At 40.6% G+C, this 22,835-nt stretch overlaps 1 protein-coding gene across 2 annotated transcripts; it reads left to right on the forward strand.

The window, feature by feature from the left end:
- dmrt1 (doublesex and mab-3 related transcription factor 1) lies at positions 1–21,825 on the forward strand. 2 transcript variants are annotated; one of them, XM_035166300.2, is made up of 5 exons: positions 1–427; positions 1,582–1,759; positions 3,454–3,611; positions 8,820–8,982; positions 20,570–21,825. In XM_035166300.2, exons 1-5 carry the CDS (start codon positions 203–205, stop codon positions 20,728–20,730), a joined length of 885 nt encoding a protein of 294 aa, XP_035022191.2. In that variant the 5' UTR covers positions 1–202; the 3' UTR covers positions 20,731–21,825. The 2 variants fall into 2 exon arrangements, with proteins under 2 accessions (XP_035022191.2, XP_035022190.2); XM_035166299.2 differs by having other exon boundaries at positions 2–427; positions 8,817–8,982.
- The last annotated feature ends 1,010 nt before the right edge of the window (positions 21,826–22,835 follow it).

Raw genomic sequence — 22,835 nt, forward strand, 5'->3', positions numbered from 1 at the left:
ATGCCCTGTCCTCCCTCGTCTCTCCTCCGCTTCCAGTCGGTTCCCTCCCAGAAACAGGACTGACTCCCGGCGGGCGGGCGGGGGGCCGGTGACCTTATAGCCTCCAGCCGGGCACCAGCACAGACACCAGCACAGACACCGAGCCGCAGCAGCTACAGGTCTCCCTGCTCCGCGGTGCTTTTTTAAAAAAAAAATTCCCATCATGAACTCGGACAAGCGGAGCAAGCAGGTGGCCCCGGGGAGCAGCGCGCCCCTCTCCCCGCCCGCGGGCCACGCGAGGCCCGCCAGGATGCCCAAGTGCTCCCGCTGCAGGAACCACGGCTTCGTGTCCCCGCTGAAGGGCCACAAGCGCTTCTGCAACTGGAGGGACTGCGAGTGCGTGAAGTGCAGCCTGATCGCGGAGAGGCAGCGGGTCATGGCGGCGCAGGTAACCCGGCCACCGCACCTGTTAGCGCGGCTAGCTCCGTGTGCAGAGCCGGGGGGCCAGGGGTGGAGGTTTTCAAAAGTGTGACTCGGGGAAAAACATCTTTTTAACTGTGGTGGAGAATCATTTAAATCCACGTTCATGTGCTTTTTAATCTGTGGAGATGAGTTTACTTTTTTTACGTTTTTATCACTTTCATGCTAACTGAAGTGTAGCTTAGATTACACACAGCTAGCTTAACTTTACCACAACTTAATGTGTGCTTATAAATGTTTTATGTTTATTTTATTACTTAATACATTTTTAAAGACAGTTTATTAAGATATATGAATTAACACGACTCATTTACTTCTTAATCTGTGGAGATGAGTTTACTTTACTTATTGTTTTTCTAACTTTAATTTGTGTACAAACATGCTAACTAAAATGTAGCTTAGTTTACACACAGCTAGCTTAACTTTACCACAACTTAATGTGTGTTTTTTTTTTTTTTATGTATTTGATCACTTATTAAATTTAAAGCAAGTTTATTAACGTGAATAAAGTAAACTCATCACCTGAGTTTATGTTACTTATTGTTTTGTCTCACTTTAATTTGTGTACAAACATGCTAACTAAAATGTAGCTGTAGTTTAGTTTACACACAGCTAGCTTAACTTTACCAACACTTTGTGTTTATGGACATTTTAAGTGTATTTTATTACACTTATAATATTTCAAAGGCTGTTAATTAATAAACAAATTAATTAACATGTGGGTTAAAGCACATAAATTGGGACTGTCATAATTTATGCTAATTTACTTTTTTAATTTTGTAGCTTGAAGTATTGTATGTGTTTATTTATTTATTTTATGTAGTTTAGTTAGTATGGATGGACAATAAAACAATATCAATAATTGGTCAATACAATAAAGGCATAATATACATCAACATAACGCCCTGTTAACTGAAAAAGCAACTTGCAATAAGCCTGGAGTGTATTATTGTATAGTTTTAATTTATCTTGCGACAATCTGTGTAATCATATTCATATTCTGTGTAGTTATGATTTAGTAGCGAGCAGATACTGTCTGTTCTCCAAACTCAGGCGATCCTGCAGAATGCTTGTTTTCTGCCAAACGGCCTCATATCAGTTCTTTCCTCTCCTCCCCTGCAGGTCGCCTTGAGGAGGCAGCATTTCCAGGAGGAGGAGCTCGGGATTTGTAGTCCAGTGGCTCTGCCGGGACCCGAGGTCATGGTAAAGAACGAGACCGGAGCCGACTGCCTGTTCTCTGTGGACGGACGATCCCTGACACCGACCAGCGGCACCTCCTCTGCTTCTCTGGCTTTCACAGGTATGGACCAGTCCCACCGCCCTCTCCTGTGTCGCACCCCCCAGCCGACAGCTGAGTACAAATTCACCTAAATATAATAAAACTGACTCCTCAATAAACTTGTCTTTAGAGGACGGGGATTACAGCTTTCAAAATTAACAGGATGGTTTTTATCAGTTGGATTTCTATAGATTTGACAGATTATTGTATTCATACTTAATTTGAATCCCTTTGACATTTAAGAGTATTTCCTGTTATTTTGATCAGGGTCAAAAAGATAGAATAGAATAGGAAGCCTTTATTGTCATTGTATTGTACAATTATAATCCTGGTTGGTAAATAAAAGCCAAGAAGAACACATTACTCACATTATATCACGCTGTTAAAACAATCTAATATAGATGAATACATATAGATATAAATTGTCATAGTGGATGTTGACCAGCGTTGACAATGCCAACGAGAGCTGATTCTCTAGTTCAGGGTTCTGTGCACTGAGTCGAGCCTCACTGATCTTTGAATACACAAGATGAACAGCTCTCTGTGCAGCAGCGGTGGCTTCACGTCGCTGTGGACTGAGCCACGTCAAGCGAGGCACGGCTGCAGGACTCAATTACTGCAGGTCACTTTCACAGTTTCCTAAAGAAAAGCTGCAACCAGCATCACCACAGGCCCAGTTAACAGCCCATTCCACTCAGGCAGGTTTAGAAAAGCCACTGCACTTGTGTTTTCAAGTTCAATGAAACAGTCCACGTGGCAAGAACCTCTTCATAAGCACTGTAGATCCCATTTTCATTGGAAGACAAGTGAAACATGAAGTTGACTTGGTGACCACGTTATTAGGTATCTTTGCCTTCTTTCTTGTCGTGTGGAGGCAGAAACAGCAGATACCGAGTTCCCGCTCGGCCTGATAATACATTTCAGGAGGTGGAACACGACCGTGGTCAAGGCTGCTCCTGTCCAGCTCTGTCTCCACTTTGTTTGTGTGAAAGCGTGAACCTTTGGTGGCTGGCTTGGCAACAGAGGGAAAATACTGAGGTGGAAAAAGGAGTTCAGCACTCGGTGAATCACTGATGACAAGAGTTTGATCGGGGACAACAAATGTCAGTATCTTTGGCTTCAGCGGTGCACAGTGTCTTCGTTGTGTGAGCGGCTTCTGAGAAGAATGTGGCCTTGTTGATAAGGAAAGTACAACAGATAATAAGTAATGAGGATGTAATGGTCTTATTTGTGCTGATGTGAAGCCACATTTCTCTGCTGTGACGCTTTGGTGTATCAGTTGGTTTTTTCAGTATATTCGGGTGTCGCCTGCAGATGGTGCTGTTGACAGTAGTTTGAGGGAGGGATGGCATGACCTGAAGAATCTTGTAAAGTTCAATAAATGTCTTTTATTTTCCTTATAAAAGATTAATCAGCAGATCTGATTCATATTTTAACATAAATTATAATGTTAAAGATGAAATTCATTGATTTGCCCAGCAGCAAAGTTTAGTTGAGGTCTGCTGCTGGATGCATGGAATCAGAAACACACTCACATTTACAGCCTCACTTATTTCCTTGAGTTGTAACAAGCAAAAACTATTTCACATTTCATCCTCCGCTCCGACGGCAGTGAAAACACCAACACAAAAACATCATAAAATAATTTAACGTCTGTGTTGATCGTTTGTCTTATTTGTTGTGTGTCTCCGCTCTGTATGTGTGTATCCGTCCAGGGAGTCGCTCGGCATCATCCTCCAGCCCGTCGGCCGGCGCCAGGGCTCATGGTGAGGGGGGGTCCGACCTGCTGATGGAAACCTCCTATTACAACTTCTACCAGCCGTCATGCTACCCGACCTACTACAGCAACCTCTACAACTACCAGCAGTACCAGGTGACTAACCATATCTGCTTGGTTATCAGCTACTGAGGTTATAGCTAGTGTTAATACTGTGGCAGCCGTTCTACTGCAGTGTACATATTAATATTCCCCGTCAACATTAGATTAACGTGTTGGTATGTTGTGGAAACTGTTGATGCTGCTTGTTGGTAGCCTGCAGTGTGTTTAACTTGGCTTCAGGAGAATGATGGGCTGTGTGTGCTATGCTGCAGTTTTATAATCATATTTATAATCTCCTCTTATGTTCAAATAAGTTTAATTTTAATTTATATTTCATATTATATTTGATTTGAGTTGAAGATGTAATTCAGCGTAGGGCTGGGCGATAAAACAATATCAATAATTATCGTAATATAGTTTTCATCAGTAGCGACATAACAAAAGTTCAATATATGTTGATATGTTGCTCATGCATTGTTCAAGCACATGAGTTTAATATGATCAACCTCAGATTTATAAAATGTTTTATCAAGTGTTTGTCTTTCTCAGACGATAAAGAAGAGTTTGAAACCACGACCTTTGCTCTGGAGCATAAATTAATCTTTAAACTTTAAAGAAGTAATAATGTGACCTTATCGGGATAATTATTTATTTTTATTTAGATTTACTTTTGAGCACAATCTGACATCTATTACAGGAGTTGCTGTAAAAACTATTAAAATACTTCCAAACTTGTAAAATGTCTTTAGTTGAACTTTCATTACTTCACTTTTCATTATTTCATAAAGGACCTTCCTTCTCCAAACACATGAAGCAAACCAGCCAAATGATTGAATGATGACAAAAATCCCATGAAAAGATTATTTGAAAACATTTAGGTTTGCAAGTATCAATTGTTGAAGTGAATTTAATAATCAATTAGCATTAAATCAGTGGAAGTTTAATCTAGAATCAAAATCAGAAGCTGGAGTGGAGAAATATTTTGCAGTTTTGCTTGATAAGAATCAATTTCAGCAGCAATGAAAGGCTCATGTTCTGATTTAGAAAATAACAAGACTTGCAGAAAAAAAAGGTAACAAGTAGAAATCATTTGCAGATAAAATCAATTTTTGTACATTATATAATGGCGAGGAAATTATTGCTTTGATGAGACAGTGATGTAACACACAGCAGATGCTCCAAGTGTGTGTGTGTGTGTGTGTGTGTGTGTGTGTGTGTGTGTGTGTGTGTGTGTGTGTGTGTGTGTGTGTGTGTGACCTTGTGAGCATAAAAAATTATATAAATTACTATCTCATGAAACAATGAACTTCTTATTTCTTTGTTTTCGTTAGAGATGGATGAGAATGTCGGTTTTAGTGCCTCATGGTATAACATAGGTAGGACACATCATGGAGATAGTACACACACACACACACACACACACACACACACACACACACACACACACACACCCACATGTATATTCACGCTGATTTATGCTTGAATGTATCTCTACTGTGTCAAATGAGATGCCTTTGTGCGTGAAGCAAATTAGATCTATAACTCTCCAGTGTTCTCAGAGGAGGTGTTTTTTAGTTGTTTTTTTTTTTCCTATGAAGAACGTTTGTCCACCACCCCCCCGCCCGCTCCCTCCCTCCCCAGTAGCAACATCTAGTTTTGGGGTCACTGCCTCCGCTAACCCGCCAGTGCACAGCAGAGCCTGAATTGCAAAGGTTAATGGTATTGTCTGTCGGCAGAGGAACAAACCGCCATGCCTCAGCGCCTGAAGGAGAAAGTGAGCACATTAATGCTAATCAGTTAGCACTCTTTAGCATAATTTGGCCATCCTCCTTTGTGATTTATGGTATTTTCAGTGGAGATGTCAGGTTGAGAGGGCTACGTGTTATGGTTATTCAAATTCAGAGACCACTTTTTTTGTATTTGCATGAAGAGCTGATTATTTGAAGATGAGTTTCGGTGCCACAAATACGTAGTTTGTAACTAGAGATTGATTGTTATTGTGATTGAATATCACTGTGGAAATAAAATGAGCGGTTAATCATCGTTTATCACCTGAGTTAGAATAATTATCACTGAAAACTCTTCATTCTTGTCTCCTCTACCTGTCCTGAACCTCCACTTTCATGGGCTCTACTCCAGTGGGATAATCCTTCACTTACTCAGTTGTGATTTTGTCTCCAAAGTCCTTATCTGTGTGTCTCTCTGTCAGTAAGGTTTGGGCTGTGACATGCTTTATCAGTGACTCTCATTCATTCAGTTGGTTTTTGATGGTGGTGCTTTTTTTCTCTCCATCATAACATCCTGTGAAAGTGCACTTTATATCCATGTAAAAAAACTTACGTAAAGTACTACAAACTTTTTAGTTTTAATAGTTATATAAGGTCTCATGCCTTTGCTATGCCTGATGCACATTTCTTATGAGGTGAGTTGTTTTACAGACTTCATAATGTGCATGATTTGTTTTTATCAGGTCATCTGGCCACTTTATCACCATATTGCATATACAGTACGTTTTGAGATCAGATACATGGACCACGTACATAGAAAGTTTCTAAAAACTGCTGACATTGGTTCTGCAAAAGCACAAAGGCCTTTAGTGTATCAGCTGATCTTGAGCCTGCACGCCATCTTGGATCAGCTGATAAGTCGTGTTCTGGTGGTTCCCAGAGCCCGATTGTTGACGAGCGGCTCTTTGTGCTTTTGCAGTGCGTGGCCACAAACTCTGGATTGACTGACCAACTGAGATCAGAAATGCTACAACTGTTATTTTCATCTCAGTAAAGAGGGAGTTTCCAGTCACCAAAGTGTAAAGTAATAAAATTCTGATTCACAAAATCTGGATCAATTTCCGGATCAGCGCCAATGCACTTAGATGTTCATAGATATTAGAACTCTGCACATCCCTCTGCAATATTTCTTAAATGTCTTTTAAATGGCCTACCTCGCAATCTCATTTGTTACGGCCTTTAAAAGTATTACATTGAACTTTTTGAAACCTGCAGAGCTCCTCTCATGAAATAAGCTCAGAAAGTGCAGTGTAATATCGATTTGTTTTACAGAATCGAGCTAATCTAATAGTGATTGTCTTTATATAGTGATCTGCAGGTCCTGTGCTCTTCTCAATACAGAGGAGCACAGTGGTCTTTATCAGTGTATCATCTACCAGCTTCTCTCCTCCACTGTGCACTCACTGGTGCTTGGCTGTCATGCAGGTGGATGATGATAATAGTATAAGGGTGGTGTTGAGCTTCCAGACAGGAGATGGTGCCAGATAAGGAGAGATAGGCCCACTCAGGGAGGTAGGGAAGCCCCCCCAGGAGTCGGGGAGTTTATACTTCGATATGTGGCATCTTCCTTCTCAGAGAGAAAATACCTGTTAATGTTTTCAGATTTTAACTCACTCGGGTATTGCACAAAGCTCCTGTAGTGTCATTCCTTCTTTAAATGACGTCACTGGTGTTTTTTTGTTGTCATTAATATCTACATGAAACTAACAATTCACAATCAGCATCTTCAGGTCATTAATGCGTCTGACAGCAAATGTGTTGCTCCTGTAAAAAATAAAACTCTTAACTCAAGAGTCTTAAAAGCGGAGGCTCAACAATCTGAAGAAGAAGACGCTTGAACAAACATCAGAGTGATAAGAACTCCCTCAAATGACAGAAACCATCTTTAGAAAAAATTTATTAACATGAACTTTAATTTTCTAATTTGGCTGTGGTCCCATCTACTAACATGGAAGAGTTGGGGTCTATTACCGATACTGCAGCCAGCCACCAGGGGGCGAGAGAGATGATTTGGCTTCACTTTAGTGGAGCTGTCATGTCGTCCATCATTTTATTAAATATTTATTTGGCGTCACGCTGACAGTTGAGGTTCCTCTAATCTGCGTATGACCACCGGATGTAAACCTTTTCTGTAAACATCACCAAACCTGGCACCTTTCATACGAGACATGCAGCTCAAAGTGCTTTAAATACAATATAAATACAAATAAAAACCTGTTTTCTTGTTTTCTTTCTTCCTCTGAGAACAAGCGGCCCTTTTGTCCGGGCGCTGCATGTGTCCTTACAACCCGTAAGCTTAGTGCGCTCAAGACTCCAGTCCAATCTCTGTTGTATTTTTCACAGCCCAATACAAGAGCTGAGTGTAGCTTAAATAACAGTTTATAAAGCTGTCGGAGAATTGATGGTGTGGACAATACGGGTGACGTATTACAGGCTGACAGAAATCAAATTCCATAAAAGTGAAATTGAAAACCCTTGCTGAGGCGGCCTTGCTGCTGAGTAGACAGCTCGTTTTAAAGTTTTCTGAGGTCTGGGGAAAGCCAGCGCCGTGTTGCAGCCCATTTCTAGAACAAGTCAGGGGGCCTGTGAAATCAAACACTACTAATTTTCTGTCACCCTTTATGTCTGTACTTCTTCTGGTCAGTTTAGTGAAGTCTGTTGATATCTGATGTCTGATTTGGAGGATTGTACAACTGTATGTTAACGGGGGAACAATTCTGTTTATATTGTATTTGAAAATATCAAATGTACAAAAGAAATATGGATAAAAATTGATCAGCGAATGCACATGTATATCCAGTGGTGGAATTATAGATTCTTATGCATGAATGATAAATAACAGGGCAGATATCATAACCAATGTGAACACACCACTGAGTTTTACATGTACAAAAAAAAATTCAGTTTCTAAAACTGTGTCCTGATTAAATCGTGAAGAACTAGTTTAACGACCGTAGTGACAGTGGAAGTAATAACTTGTATCATTTTGTTGATGATTTCACCTTGAGTCTGTTCCTGCAGAAAATAATAATGTAGCCTCTGCAAACAATGAATGACCCGAGCAGCAAAGACCTTTTAAAGCCAGAATGTGCCACGTTTTTTTATCCAGCATTTCGTCATCAAGAAATCATTTTTATGGGTTCTAGTGATCACGAGCTTCACCTCATGGCCATTCGACACGATACCATATATTATAGATATTGTTTTATTATATTTTTGACTATTGCTCAGGCAAAACAAGACATTTGAACTTATCAACTTTGGCTTTAGGAAACATTTTCACCATTTTCTAACATTTTGTAAGCTTCACATTTAGTTGCTTGATTGAGAGAATAATTGTCAGAATAATTGATAAAAAAACAATCATTCTCACTCTTAAAAGACCCAAACATGAAACCATTGAAACCTAATATACGTCTTTATATTTAATTCATGACGTTGTTTGTAAAATTGCCTGTGTGTGTACTTGAAGCAGATGTCTCACAGCGACAGCCGCCACAACATGTCCTCTCCGTACTGCATGCACTCCTACTACCCAGCAGCCGGCTACCTGAGCCAGGGTCTGGGCTCCTCCAGCTGCGTGCCGCCCTTCTTCAACCTGGAGGACAACAACAACAACTCTGACACCACGGCAGCCTGTGAGTCACACACAAAGACACACGCACACAAAAAACACACACTCGCAAAGTTTTACCCCGAGTTTATCAACAGTGTGGTTTAGTACCGCTCAAGTCAAGAGTGCCACAGTTATGAGAGGAAATCGGTCTCAAGTGAAGCTTTTTTACTTTTAGATTTACCTTTTATTTTTACTTAAAATTGAGTTCATGTGTTGTATCAAAGAAAAGCAAAGTTAGATTTCTGTACTTGCCTTTCTGTTATCTTTTCGTGAAGTTGAGGGACGAATCAGATCTGATCTCAGATTTCTAGATTTCTGCCTCACTTCACCAGCACCAATCTGAGCTGGGAATCTCCGCTGAGCATTACTGACTGTGTTTGCCTCAAAATCAGATTGTGTGTATTGCTTAATATTTTCAGGAAAGTATTTGAGGAGCTTACGAAATAATTCATACGAGCACACGATGAGAGAGAGAGATAAGAGGAAAAGAGAGAGGGAGGGATATCGATGTTGTTTCAGTGCTTTTTTTTTATGGAGGAAGAATGTTAACTTTTATTTACAAGAATATGATTCACCTGCATTCACCTTTAAGCAGATTTAAGAGTCAACAGCACAAAGATATGGCTCAGCCGAAGTTATATAACGTATATTAAACACATAGTATGAGCAAAGTAAGTACAATATACAGTAAAATACGTCAATTTCCTTCCATAGCTTATCACCTCCTCTAACTGGCTCACTTGAGGATCTATGTTTGTAAAGAGAAGTGTTCACAGACCTGCATGTGAGAAAATATCTTCAGTTTCCTCACTTTAACTTGATCTCTGCTCTCCTCTGAAGCACCTGTTGCAAACTCAGCTGTACAGAAATGTCCCTCAGATATTAGAAGTCGTAACTGTATAAAAGCTGATCTTATTTATCTTCTTATTAACCAGCGTGTCTTGAATGTCTGAAAGAAGGCAGCTCCTGTTATATAAGGTTTTTTTTATACATCTGATTTAAAATTAATATCTAATGGTTCATTCAAATATTAACAAATGAACAAAAGCTGAAATCACGGCTGTATTTGTCAAGAGGACATTTTCTCTGTAGGGATCAAACAATGAAGTGGCTGCTTTGCCGTTAACAAAAGTGGTATTGTATATTATTACTCATTTATATCGGACATGGGGGAAGAGTGTCATTAGCACAAAGACAACATCCTTCTTTCAGTGAAACTGCTGACACCACCAGCATCACTTAAAACCTAAAGACCCCCGCATCTCCCCTTCTACCTGTGTTTGTTTATGACTTTCACCTGTCCGTTTCCTGTGGGCCCCATGTCGGCCTCCTGCCGTGCGTCGCCATGCTCCATTACAACACAACAACATCCTCAGAGGGTGGTCCCACATTCGGTGGTGCCAGAGAAACAAGCCCCCTTTAGATCCGAGAGGGACATTCCCCTTTAGAATTTAGAATTCAGGATATGTATGTATGTTATAAATTAGTTTTTTGAATATGTGGATAAATGTGAGTATAAATTACAATGAAAAAAGAGACATCTTTGTTACCAGTGATACACAAAACCATCCAAGTCCTGCTCTTCTGAACTGGTTTCATAAGTCAACACACTCATTTTTCTGCAGAATGTGTTCCCAGGACCTTTCCCATATTAAGTTCAAGTTATAATACCAACGTTTTTACAAATTCATGATGGAAACAAATTCTTCTAATTATCTTTGGAAACAAGGTTTCTAGCTACTACTACTTAATTATCTACTTTATTAATATACACTCACTGTACATGGGAGCAAATTTATCCACTTATCAGAGACAGATCAAATCTGGGGACAGTGAAAGTGTCCAAATAAATCCAACTTTCAACACTCTCCCCTAAAATCTGAGTTTAATCCTTGAATTGTTTCACTTTGACTGAACATGTTGAGTCGCTTGAGTCCACGAGGAGGAAATGTCTGCGAGCTGTGAGTGTACCTGCCCTCCCCTCCTGCCTCGCTGCCAAACACCACCCTGTCAGATTTATCTCCCTCCCAGGAGAGGGCTAATCAGTTGGCCAAATACAGAGATCCAAATAACCTTCAGGAGTGCCACGCTGTCCTTTCCTCCGCCCCCTCCGCCTTTCCCCCTCGCTCGCCGCCTCCCCCTCCAGAGCCGCTGTCTCCGCAAAATTGCCTTCTGGAGTTAGTGAGCGGGAACAGTTAAGATTTACAAACAATGATGAAGCTTGTCATGCGTCTTTCTCCATCCGTCACGGCGGGCCGGGTGGAGCTGTGGGTAGAGCCGTCCTGGTGTTCTTCATAAAAGCCAGCTCTCTGTGAAATACGCCCCCGGCCGGCCTGTTTACTGCCCCGCGCTCGTCAGCAGCCCCGCCGCCGTAAATCGCAGAGCGGGAGGTGACAGCGCAGTCCATCAAACTCCCACCCCACCTCGCTGCCCTCCCAACATCTCACCTCGCTCTGCCCCACCACCACCACCCACCCCCCATATCTACACACACACAAACACACACTCGTGCTGTATCTCCACAAACACACTGCTTCCTCTGCTGGATCTAAGCGGGGAGGCTCAGATGAGCTGCCCCAGAAGACTTATGGCTGCTTCAGTCTTACAGGAGACAGCTTCAGGCCGAGTCTCTTCGTGTTTATGTTCTTTCTTTTTCGTCCTTGTCGGGAAAACTGCTCAAAGTTTGCAAGCTGTCTGCACAGCAACTTTCCTCTCATGTGCTTCGTGCTTTTTAAAAAACAAACAAGATTCATACCGATCTCAGTCGAGCGCGGCTGTGCCGGCTATACATTTGTCTGTTTTGTTATATTGGTGTCAGCACAGAGCGTACAGTAATTTAAATGCAAATCAGATTGTTGAGGTATTGCAGATGTTAATCCTGCTAATCGATGGACCTGTGTGAGCCCATTAAGTTAGAAATCCATTACTATCTTTCTAGATGATATTCTATTGATTTCACTGGCTTCAATCTATACCGTACTGTACACCACGGTGAGTTACTGCGTATAAAGTCTGTCGCTTCAGGTTCTCCGACTCCTCCGGAGGAAAAAAAGGTGGAAAGAAACGACAGAGAGATTGGTGTCAGTAAGTTTCTTTGTTTCGTGTGCAAAATGGGCTTTACCTGCTTCCAGATCAGATTACTCTTCAACAGTTCACACACACACAGTTGAGGAAGTCCCTTCAAACACACACTCACTGCATGTACCTGAACTCACGCTGGGGCCACACTCATTCTGGAGATGTCACAAAGGCCCCTCACTCTTTAGGATTTATTAAACCTGAAACTAATCGGTACTTCCAACCTACGAGGTGACCTTTCCAAAGGAAGTGCTGTTTCATGTCATGTAGCAGCCAGAGTTCATTTCCTTGGTCACTGACATGCTGAGAACATCAGTCAGCTCAGTACATGTAGTCAGCGTTGTTTCACCGAACCTGAGAAAAACAAAGGCTGGAAGGAGACTGTTGGTTTGGTGCGTGCGTTTTGATGTTATTTTTATTACGCAAACCTTTAAGTTATAGAACCTAGTATATGACATTAAATATCACTTTGGATGGCATAGTTTAAAATCAAACATGTATTAAGATTTTTGATTTAACATCATTTGAAGTTGAATGATGCTGAAACAATGATTATATGTAACATCGATGTTTAAATGAAATTATTGCCATTTTGAGACTGCCTGCTTGAATTTTTGATTTTGCCATTTTGACAATGCTTTATATGGTCAACGTGTCTCCACTTCGTCTTACTTTCCAAAAATGAAGCCCAAATATCCCTGATACGAACTCTGTCATCTTGCACTTTTGACATGATTTGCAGCCAGGGTCTGCACAGTAGCGATTGGGGGATGAAGCCGCTGTGGTACCATTCGGGATAAGGTACCACTATGTGTTCCTACTGTGCATCCATGACTAAGGAACCCACTGGAACCTGCAACATCGCCTTTTTGTCAAGTAAAGCTCAATTAAAACCACAAACACATTTACCAAAGAGTTGTTGCAACCTTAAGAACCCCAGCACTGGAGAAAGTTTCCCTGCTGGGGCCCGTCAGTCCCTGGAGGGGCCTGTTTGAATATGTGACTGATTGAGTGTCTCTCCTGACTCTTAGTTACAGTGGGACAGTCCTGTGTGGCCCATCAGATAGTCCTCCTCACCCCGCTGTGCCGCTAAGTGCCCTGATCGCCTGTGGGGCTGTGGATGAGCTAAATATCAGTGTAATTGTCTGCTCAGGGCACAAGCACCTTTGTAATGTGTTGTACAACACCACCATTAGCAGAGGCCTGGGGCTGTGGAGACGTTAAACGGGCTGGGCTGGGTAGTTTATGTCCTCATCCCCTCACTCTCTATTTGTCTCTCACACACACTCACACACACTGTCCAGCTTTTGGTGGCTTGAAATTTAATGATTCAATATTTCAATTGACTTCTGGTTTATCTAAAACCATGTTTTTGCAGAGCAGTGTGTGATCATTGAAGGAACTCTCAGTTATTTGAGTCTTCAAACGTCGGTTTGTCTGTTTCTATTAATTTTTTTTTGGGGGCAACAGTTAAGACATGAAAATACAATTTCAGGCTGAAACCAGTGGATGTTTTTCTTCAGTATTTCAAAAGGAAAAGAATGAATTCATACATTGTGATTATTAGGTGACCTGTATTTATAATCCTTTCATAAAAAGATGCTAGAATTACTATCAAAGAAAAAGCAGAAGAGAGCTTCATTATTCTTACAAGATGTGATCTTAAGTAATTCATAATACAAACCATGTAAATCATATTTACGTCCAAGGGAAATGTCATTAACTGATACTGTCATATTTAATTTGATTATTTGTTTTATGTTGATAAAATGTCTACATGTGAACAAAGGGAAAAAAGTAGGAAATCAAAACAAACATCTTAATGAATTTCTGTTCGAAGTAATATCAAAACTCATAGAATCAGCACATAAATGACGTCTTCATGCACCGGATATATCGAACATGTACATAAACTGGGTGTTGTTTTGCTGATATCTCCGTATTAAACAAACCGGGCTCGTTCCCACCTAATCATGCTCTTGTAGTCACGTTCCCTGCGTTGCTCGGAGCAGCCGTGGCGGCTCAGCGTGCACTGACGGATGATGTAGCCTTGGCAGCTCTCTGAAACAGCTGAACGACTTGGATAAACACATTTGGCAGCTTTAGCACCCGCGAGAGGCGTCCTCCTTTACATAGCAATATATTTCACTCTCCCCTGTGTCCTTTACTTTGGCATTTTTCTTACCCTGTCGACTCACAATGAATCTCTTGTTCAAAACCTAATGATAGAAAAGTCCCGCAAATATTGATCGGCCGCCTCAGCTCATTATTGCATATCCATAACTTTTTCGACGGATCGAGTCAAAACGCCCAGCGGTAGACTGACAGGCCATTTTGTGAGTTGATGGTGCACAGTAGCCGAAACGGAGATTTAGCATAGGGACGAGGGGCCGTGTCACGCCCGGCAGACGTCTTCACCGGGGACAGATTGGTTAACAATGCGGGAGCAAAGGGTCCTCTCTGCTTAATTAGCCTTTGACCCCGACACTGATGCCTTCTGTCAGCCTGCGTCGGCCCTCCTCTCTCTTCAGCTCTGTGGCAAACCGATAATGAGCATTGAAGTGTTTTCTGACCCCCGAATGGCCGCAAGAGACTGCATCACTTTGAACAATTGTCTCAACGGCTCCCCATTGGAGAGACGAGAATGAGAAATATGGGGAAGATTTAACAGAACACTCGATAAGACGAATAGTCTTTATTCATGATAATGCAGTATCTGTTATTTGACTCTTTACGTGGTTCCCTGATGAAGGTGTTTGATGTGGCTTGAAATTAGCTCGGGCTTCACCACCAGGAGCAGCGGTCCCAGTACAGTGTTGGGAACTTGGAGTATTCTTCTTACCAGCAGCAGCAATATTCATTATCATAGAACGTCTGGTTTGGGCTTTGAAATATCAACTGGGATTATAACTTCTCTGATGTGACGGAACAATGAGAAAACAAAGACATTTTACATTTTCAAAGTTACAGTATTTCAAATCATGTCTCAGAGAATTTATCATGTATTAGAGGTGAAACAGAATTAAAATTATTATTAGTATCATCATGGTTTTGTTAAAATGTTTCATATGGACATAATATATATTATCAATAAAAATGATGATAGTATTTTCGATATTTATTGAAGCTCGATAACAACTACTTTATGTATTACGGAGAAATTTGGTACAAACTCTCCTGTGGCCCCTCAATTATTTTTTTATTGGCCCAATTAATGATTTTTTACGACCAGAATCTTTCAGAACGTCTTTATATTTTTAACAAAACCTCCATTATTTGCTAATCAAAGTCCTTCTCTATTCATACCCACTATTCACTGAGTCCCTGCTCTGGATTTCTCTGCTGTACAAAACATTTCACCTTGTAGACATGAAGACCCATCATGGAAGACTTGCTGAATTAAGACTCAACCAGAAAAGGGTTGAGATAAAGTCAATGATTTAAAACTGAGGGTGAAGGTCTGCGGAGTGAACATCAGCTGAGTGACGTGAGCCTCCACCGTTCACTGCTCAGTATTTAAAGCCTTCCTGCCTCATGTCTGCTCTTTGACTGAGTTTTCTGGGCCATTAAGCCCTGCTGCCGGGCTGATGATGAGGAGGTAGACGCCCATATCGCTCGCGGGGAGGGGAGCGTCCATCTCGACAAGGGTCGTCCTCACTTGGACACACATGGGACCCTCTCAAACTGGCCAGGGATGATTTTTTTGGACACAGCTCGTATCATTTTAATGGGAGCAATTTAATCCCAGGCCAACCTTGTCCCGTGACAGGCAACTCTTCATTCCTGGGAGGGAATTTTAGTTCCCTTGATAAAAGCCTCCACTAAGTGCTGCCGTCCCTGGACACCACTGACGCATGTTTAAGGCAACATGCAGTCTGTGACTTCTGCAGATTCATACTCTGAGTTAATAACTGCAAAATGTAGTAAACTTGCAGCTATAAAAACTTCTCACCCTTTGAAGTGCCAGTGCCTTCATTAGTGTGCTTTCTTACTTTGATGCTTCATATCTCTACAAATCTCTATCTATCATCTATCTCTATCTCTAAGCTAAAGGTAAATCTACTGATATATAACTCGACATTTCATTAAATTTTGCTAAATAAACACATAAAACAAAAGATATCTAAGTATAGAAACATGAACAAAATATTTCTTAACGCTCCGTGCTGTTTGAACTATGTTAATGGATTTTTTTTTCAAGATCCATGATCCATGATCACTTAGAAATCAAGGAACATTTTGAAGAATGAGTAAAGAAATGTCTCTGACCCACGGCCTCCCACTGAGGTTTGTAATCTCTCCAGTAGTTTTTTGTGTAACCCTGATAACTAACAAACCAATGCAGACAAATACATAACCTCCTTGGTGGAGGTAATAAAAACTACTAATTAATTCATTAGTTAATTAGTGACAACGTGTAGTTAATGGTAAGTTATTGTCATGCCACTAAATAACTGTTTTTACCGAGCATTAGTTGATGTTAAAATATTCCAGAAAGTCACAAAACTCTAGTTTAATGCAGAATTATGTGAGTGTGTGTGTGTGTGAGAGTGTGTGTGTGTGTTTACTTAAGTGTTATCTACCCCCATGACCCTTGTGTACGGTGGATGAGTGTTGAGTATGAAACCCACAGCGAGAGCTTATCCCCGGTGGATCAGACCGAATTACCATCTCCTCTCACATCTGGGCTTTTGTTCCCGTCTTTGGCAGCAGCAGAAATGATTGCACCTTCATTCACTGGCTCCCTCCCTCTCTTAACAGGACAAGTGGGAGGTTAAAAAAGCTTCCTTTTGTTATTCCACACAAAGACTGTTTAATAGTTAGGAAATCTTATATAGAGCTCTGAGTGACTGGGGAAAGGGGCAAAAGTTCAGTCAGGAGAATAAACTCTCTTTCAACATCGCCAGCAGGTAAAGTCGGGCTCGTTACAAACGGTTTGTGTTTGTCCGCAGCCTGAAGCTCCAGTAGATTGTTAGGTTTAACACAGGGGGCCTCTCTTTTCAGGGTGGGACGTGTGGGGATTTCACTTATTACAACAACACTGGGCTGTCGCAGAAGTCTTATCGATCTCAGACCTGAGGAAGGAAGGGAAATGGAGGTTTTGTTGTATCTCTAAAAAACAAGATTTTAGTTTAACTCAGTTTTGTTACAGGGGAAGTTAGTTTTTACTCTGAGGCACATGTCTGCTATAAAGGACTTGAGCAACCTTAGGTCTAATATTAGGTACATACCTTTGTCTCAAGTCAAACTAAATACACAAAAAGACTAATCTTAATATGTAAGTACGGGGTTGATCCAATAAGGTTCTTGTATGGATGTCAAAGATATTTTTCAAAATCATACATTGTGGAATTTAAATACGTTGTTGTACAAATGTGGATGACACGGAACTGAACACTTCACATTCATGACTGAAACAACAATAATAATAATAATAATAATAACTGTCTCTGTATATCACTTGTACAAAATAAGAAAAATAATGAATGAATACAAATAAAAGGTATTCAATTCAGTCTTAAGCACCAAATCATAACTTGTTAAGGTCGAGACCTTTAAACTGAACAGTTCCCACAATGAGTTTGAACATTGGAAACATTTTGGATCATCTAAGTACAGAAGTGAACACAAGATATAACAGCTCTCGTCATTTTTAGACAGTTTAATGATAAATTGTTGCTCAATACATCTTCAACCGTAAGTAATTGATAAATTACAAAGAAAATCGTCTCATTGTGAGGCTGCATTTCTGCTTTGAAACGTCTCGTGATGAATTGACTTTTAAACTAATTCGTTGGTTCACTATTAGCTCCAGTATTCAAGTGTTTTATCATCAATTATAATTTCCGCACTTCTCTTTTAAACCAAATAATAATTCGCTAAATGAAAGAAATAATAGAAAAATGTAACTAAAGCTAATCAGCTAATTGTTTAATTAGTTGCAGCCCCGGTGTCATTAAGTGGTGCTCCGGGGGCTAATGGGGAACACGGCTTTGTGCTGGTTCAGACATTAATCTGTATTAAACAGGAGAGCCGAGGACAGTCGGATGCAGCAGACAACATGTGTACCACACTGTGTCGTGATTTAACATCCCCAGTGAAACTAACACGTCCAGTTGCCTCCAGCCTTTAATTACATCATAGATTTCCTGCTGATGAACGGGCAGAGAATTAACAGTGAACGGGCTAATTCACAGCCGCTCTCCACCCCCACACATGCTGTGTTATTGCTGTACAAGTAGATCACTGAGGGGTAAAAAAAAAAAAAGAGCTGGTTGCACTTAGCTACACAAACATTAGTATTAACGATTGGGCTGCCAGTTTGGAATTGGTGACAAACTGCAGACGGGCAAAAATTGGAGTCCGAAACCAATCAGGAAGTTAATGAGGAGAGAAATTACTCCTCTTTTCTCCTCCCACCACTGCTGAGGAGGAAGGAGAGAGAGAGGAGCCGGGAGGAGGCCAATCAAGTCCGAGGATTCTGGGAAATCCTGGACGTTTGTTATGAGCATGTTTCCGCGATCAGGAGATTATTCAACATACAAATGATAGTTTCTGATAATCAGAAATTAGAAATGCAGGTTTACTGGAATAATGTTTGGCTTTTAACAACAGCCAAACTACTTGGATCACATCTGATCAGGTTTTGATATTATGTGATTATGGGGATTGTCAAGAATCTTATTCAAAGGAAAATTACTTAGTTCTATTATATTTTGTGAGATAATAAACCATATAAAATGTTTTTTTTTTACATTTCTTTGGAGAACAGTACATTCATCTGTCTGAAGATGATTCATTTTAGTATTAATTTATCTGTTGATTATTTTCTTGATTGATAAATGAATCGTTTGGTCAGAAAACAGTGAAAAGGTTCATCAGAAGGTATCAAAGCTTAAGGTGACTCAAAGATCACAGAGATCACAGAGATCACAGAGATCACAGAGATCACAGTCACGTTCAAGACGCTGATATGAGTAAATATTTAATATTGTTGATTCGAACTTGATTGAATCGTTTCTGCTCAACTAACGATCCCACATGTATTTTTAATTTAATTTTACTTTGATGAGAGCTGATCATCCATAATTATTGAACTTTAGTACTTCATGAAGAAGTTTTTGCTTCTTTTATTTAACGAAAAAAATATTTATAAGTTCATTTCATGTACCGACCATGAATAATAACTGATCCATTTTTACGAAAATATACTAAACAATGAAGATTTTCATCTTCTTAATTGAAATCAAAATGACTGTCAGTTAGCAAATTAATCAGTCGATTATTACAGCACATCATCAAAACTATAGTTAAGTACTTCAAAGTACATGAGAGTATTCATTGAGGTGTAGTATAGTTTGATAGAGGAGATGAATCTGGATAAAACCTTGAATGAGAGTGAAACGTTAGTAACATGAGCGACTGTACTAACACAGGATCGTTGTAAACCAGCCTCAGTGAGTGTGTGTGTGTGTGTGTGTGTGTGTGCGTGTGTGCGTGTGCGTGTGCGCGTGCGCGTGCGTGTGCGTGTGCGCGTGCGTGTGTGCACAGACCTCTCCTGTTAACTGTAAAAGATCTAATGCTTTTGTTTAGCGTTCCCTCTGTTCCCTTTTTGCTGACTGACTCAATTTGCTATAAATCCTGAGCTTTGCTAAGACTCATTTCGCTGTGCGGTCGTTTTTATATCAGGTGAAAACAGCACGAACACAGACGACCATTTGTTCTGCAGTGCTGATGATACCACTCGGCTGTTTTGTCTCTCACTACAGTATTTCTCTTCTGCTTTTTATTTACTCGCCTTACTGTACCAAGACATTTTTATTTTATGTGTGATGCTGTACTGTCGACCCACAGGAGCCAATATGAGTCCATCATATTAACGACTTTGAGGAGTATCCAGAAAAAAAGATTTGTAGCTCGAGACCCGTGAAAGATTTGAGCTTTATCTGTTTTTTCAAACGCATGAACATAAGTCAGGACTGTGGGACAACAATTATTTCTTGTTCTTTTGGTTAAACATTATCCCACGAATGGTATTTTAACCAAACACACAAAGCCCACTGAGCTACATATAATATAAGTACTGTAATATCTACACTGGACAAAAATATTAATGCAACATACACAATCTTTTAGATTATATTATATTTTATAAATCGCACTGCAGATGAGTGCATTCAGCATTCAATGAACAAAACAACCATCAGAATTGGTCAGGGAAGTTCTCATGTGGAGCTGATGTAGAGAAAAGTGAACGTTTGGGTCCGTTTGAACTTTTCAGGATCTGGATCCTCGTTCACTTCGCTCAGATGAACAGTTTGACATCTTGTTGTGTCCTTGTATTGGGATTGTATGGATGTGTTGTTGGATGTCAGATGTGTTCTCTCTGCAAACTGATTTCAACTATTCTGGAAAACAACATTTGCACTCATATTTTGGTTGAGCATAGAATTTAGAAATAGCAGCACGCTTTCAGCTCTCATCACTGTCGGAACCCGATCAGTTACAGGTTTTCCCTCTCGTCTCTGCAGCGTTCTCACCCAGCAGCATCAGCACCGCTCACGACCCCACCCTGACCTGCAGGTCCATCAGCGCCCTGCTCAGCTCCGACATCAAGGCTGAGAGCGAAGTCAGCGGCGAGACGGCCGACTTCTCCCTCAACGCCACCATCGACGTGGAAGGCATCAATTAAAGGAGCTAAGGATACGACCAAAGCATTTTTACACTTAATGTTCCTGTGAAACGGTTTCGTGGTTCACAGTTGTTTGTGTGATTCTAAGTCAAGTTTCTTGAGTTCAGTTCATCAGCTGGAAAGTTTTCAAACATGTGAAATTGAGGACGTTGATGAATGTGGAGCCCAAATATATCAATTAACTCTCGTGTCATCGTCACATCATATTCACATTCTGCTCAGTGCCAGTTTGAGCCCTTAACCTGTTCATAGCTCAACTGGTCGTTACACAGACTCTGGACCAAGGAGCTGATGGGATGAAATCTGTCCAACGTCCCGCTCAGCTGATTGAAGCTCTGGGTTTCAGTGCATGTGTGAGAGAAGTCACAGCCTCGCTTACAGGGCAGAACTGACAATGAAAAGTCACTACGGTTTGTAAAAACACAAACAAACACTAAACTTGTGGTTGGGTGCTTTTCTGAAGAAATAAGGAGACTGTGCCACCAATTTTATTTTGAAAAGGCAACAGCAAATGAGGGAACTCCCAAAACTCTCCTGGCTGACTAATATCACGTTTACACCTAAATTAGTGGCAATACACAGGTTTTTTAAAAGTGGGTAAACCTGCTATAAAAAAGCGATTGATTCCCATCACCTGTAGCGGAGAGTGACTGTTTTTTTTCCCATGTTGCATCATGTTCAGTGTCACAAACTAAAAGCTGAAGCTCTCTCACTTCACTGTGTCGCCAAATTAGCAAGTTCACCAGGTTGTTCTGTTCCATCGCTGCCGCTCGGAGCCGATAGAAACACGTCTGTACTGCACTTACCGGACCGATGCTTTGACCTCACCACTCACGTACATGTGGGTGGTGTTGAGATATTTGTAATTGTTCACAAAGAACAGCCATCTCTTCAGAATCAGGCCGTTTGGACGAATACTTTGTTACGACAATTTATAAAAGTTGACTAAATGTAGAGTAAATACGTCTGACTGGTCGTTTACTGGTTTTTCTGTCCTGTTAAAGTTCTTAAGTGATTTTTATCATTCAATATAGAAAGTGATGCAATATTAAAATCCTTTCGTAGTTTACATTAACTGTAGTTTCCAAAGTGTTTCCATTAGTTAATGATTTGTTTCATAAGTCAGATATTATTGGACTGTTTTTGACAATCAGACGACGAACGTGGTGTTTGCTGAGACGGATGTTTTTGAGAAATGAATTTTGACAATACAGTAACTTGTGTATTACTATATTACTATTATCCTTCAGCTGTGGTCCAGTCGTTCTCGGTTACCACTGATTTGGTGCTTTGTAAGTTAAATGTTAAAAGTGGACACATGTTGTATGAGTTGCAACAATCAGTTGACAAATAAATAAATAAATTGACTATTTTGATAATCAATCAATTGTTTTAGTCATTTTTTTAATTGTGAGTATTTGCTGCTTTTCTCTGTTTTATTTCATCGTAAACAAAATATCTGTGTTGGTTGGATTCATAGTCTGTAAATAAAGATGGACGCCATGAGTTGATCTCCAAAAGTGAAGCCAGAGCATGTATATCGCCCTCTGGTGGCCGGCTGCAGTATAGGTCATAAAACCCCCCTCTTCCATGTTAGCAGACGGGACATGGAACCAAACTAAAAAGTCAAAATACACATTAAATACATGTTGAGATGATTCCTCTCTCTTTCCGTAGTTCTTATCACGTCTGTTCGAGTGTTTCTCATCCAGATGATAACATTTCTCTGAATCTGAATCAAAGCTCAGAGAACCTCGGGGACAGATCCTCCGTCAGAGACTGTCCTGTAGGACGAGTGCGACCCGCGGCTTCGCAGGGAGGAAGACAGTCTAACAGGCGGGTTCCACATGAATCATGTTCCCCTGCGTCGTGTTGGCGTGTGATGAGCAGCGGCTGCTTATTTATGACGCTGATCCGGCCTCTTCATCTATTCCAGACAATTTGCATCTCTATTGTATATTTAACCCCTTCGGTCCAAAGAGTTCAGTTATTAACACGGTTCATACAACACAACTCATTTAATCCTTATAATTATAAGTTTATCTATCAAGTACTTGTTGTTTTCAGCTTCTCAAATGTAAGAATCTGATAATTTGTCGTTATCT

This window comes from Hippoglossus stenolepis, chromosome 9 (genome assembly GCF_022539355.2).
Source record: "Hippoglossus stenolepis isolate QCI-W04-F060 chromosome 9, HSTE1.2, whole genome shotgun sequence".
Taxonomy (NCBI): Eukaryota; Metazoa; Chordata; class Actinopteri; order Pleuronectiformes; family Pleuronectidae; genus Hippoglossus; species Hippoglossus stenolepis.

Excerpts from the sequence above, each read along its gene's own strand:
- dmrt1 (XM_035166299.2), top strand. The coding sequence starts at position 203 with ATGAACTCGGACAAGCGGAGCAAGCAGGTGGCCCCGGGGAGCAGCGCG. Across the intron at positions 428-1,581 it reads AGCGGGTCATGGCGGCGCAG|GTCGCCTTGAGGAGGCAGCA; the intron begins GTAACCCGGCCA and ends CCTCCCCTGCAG. Across the intron at positions 8,983-20,569 it reads CTCTGACACCACGGCAGCCT|CGTTCTCACCCAGCAGCATC; the intron begins GTGAGTCACACA and ends TCGTCTCTGCAG.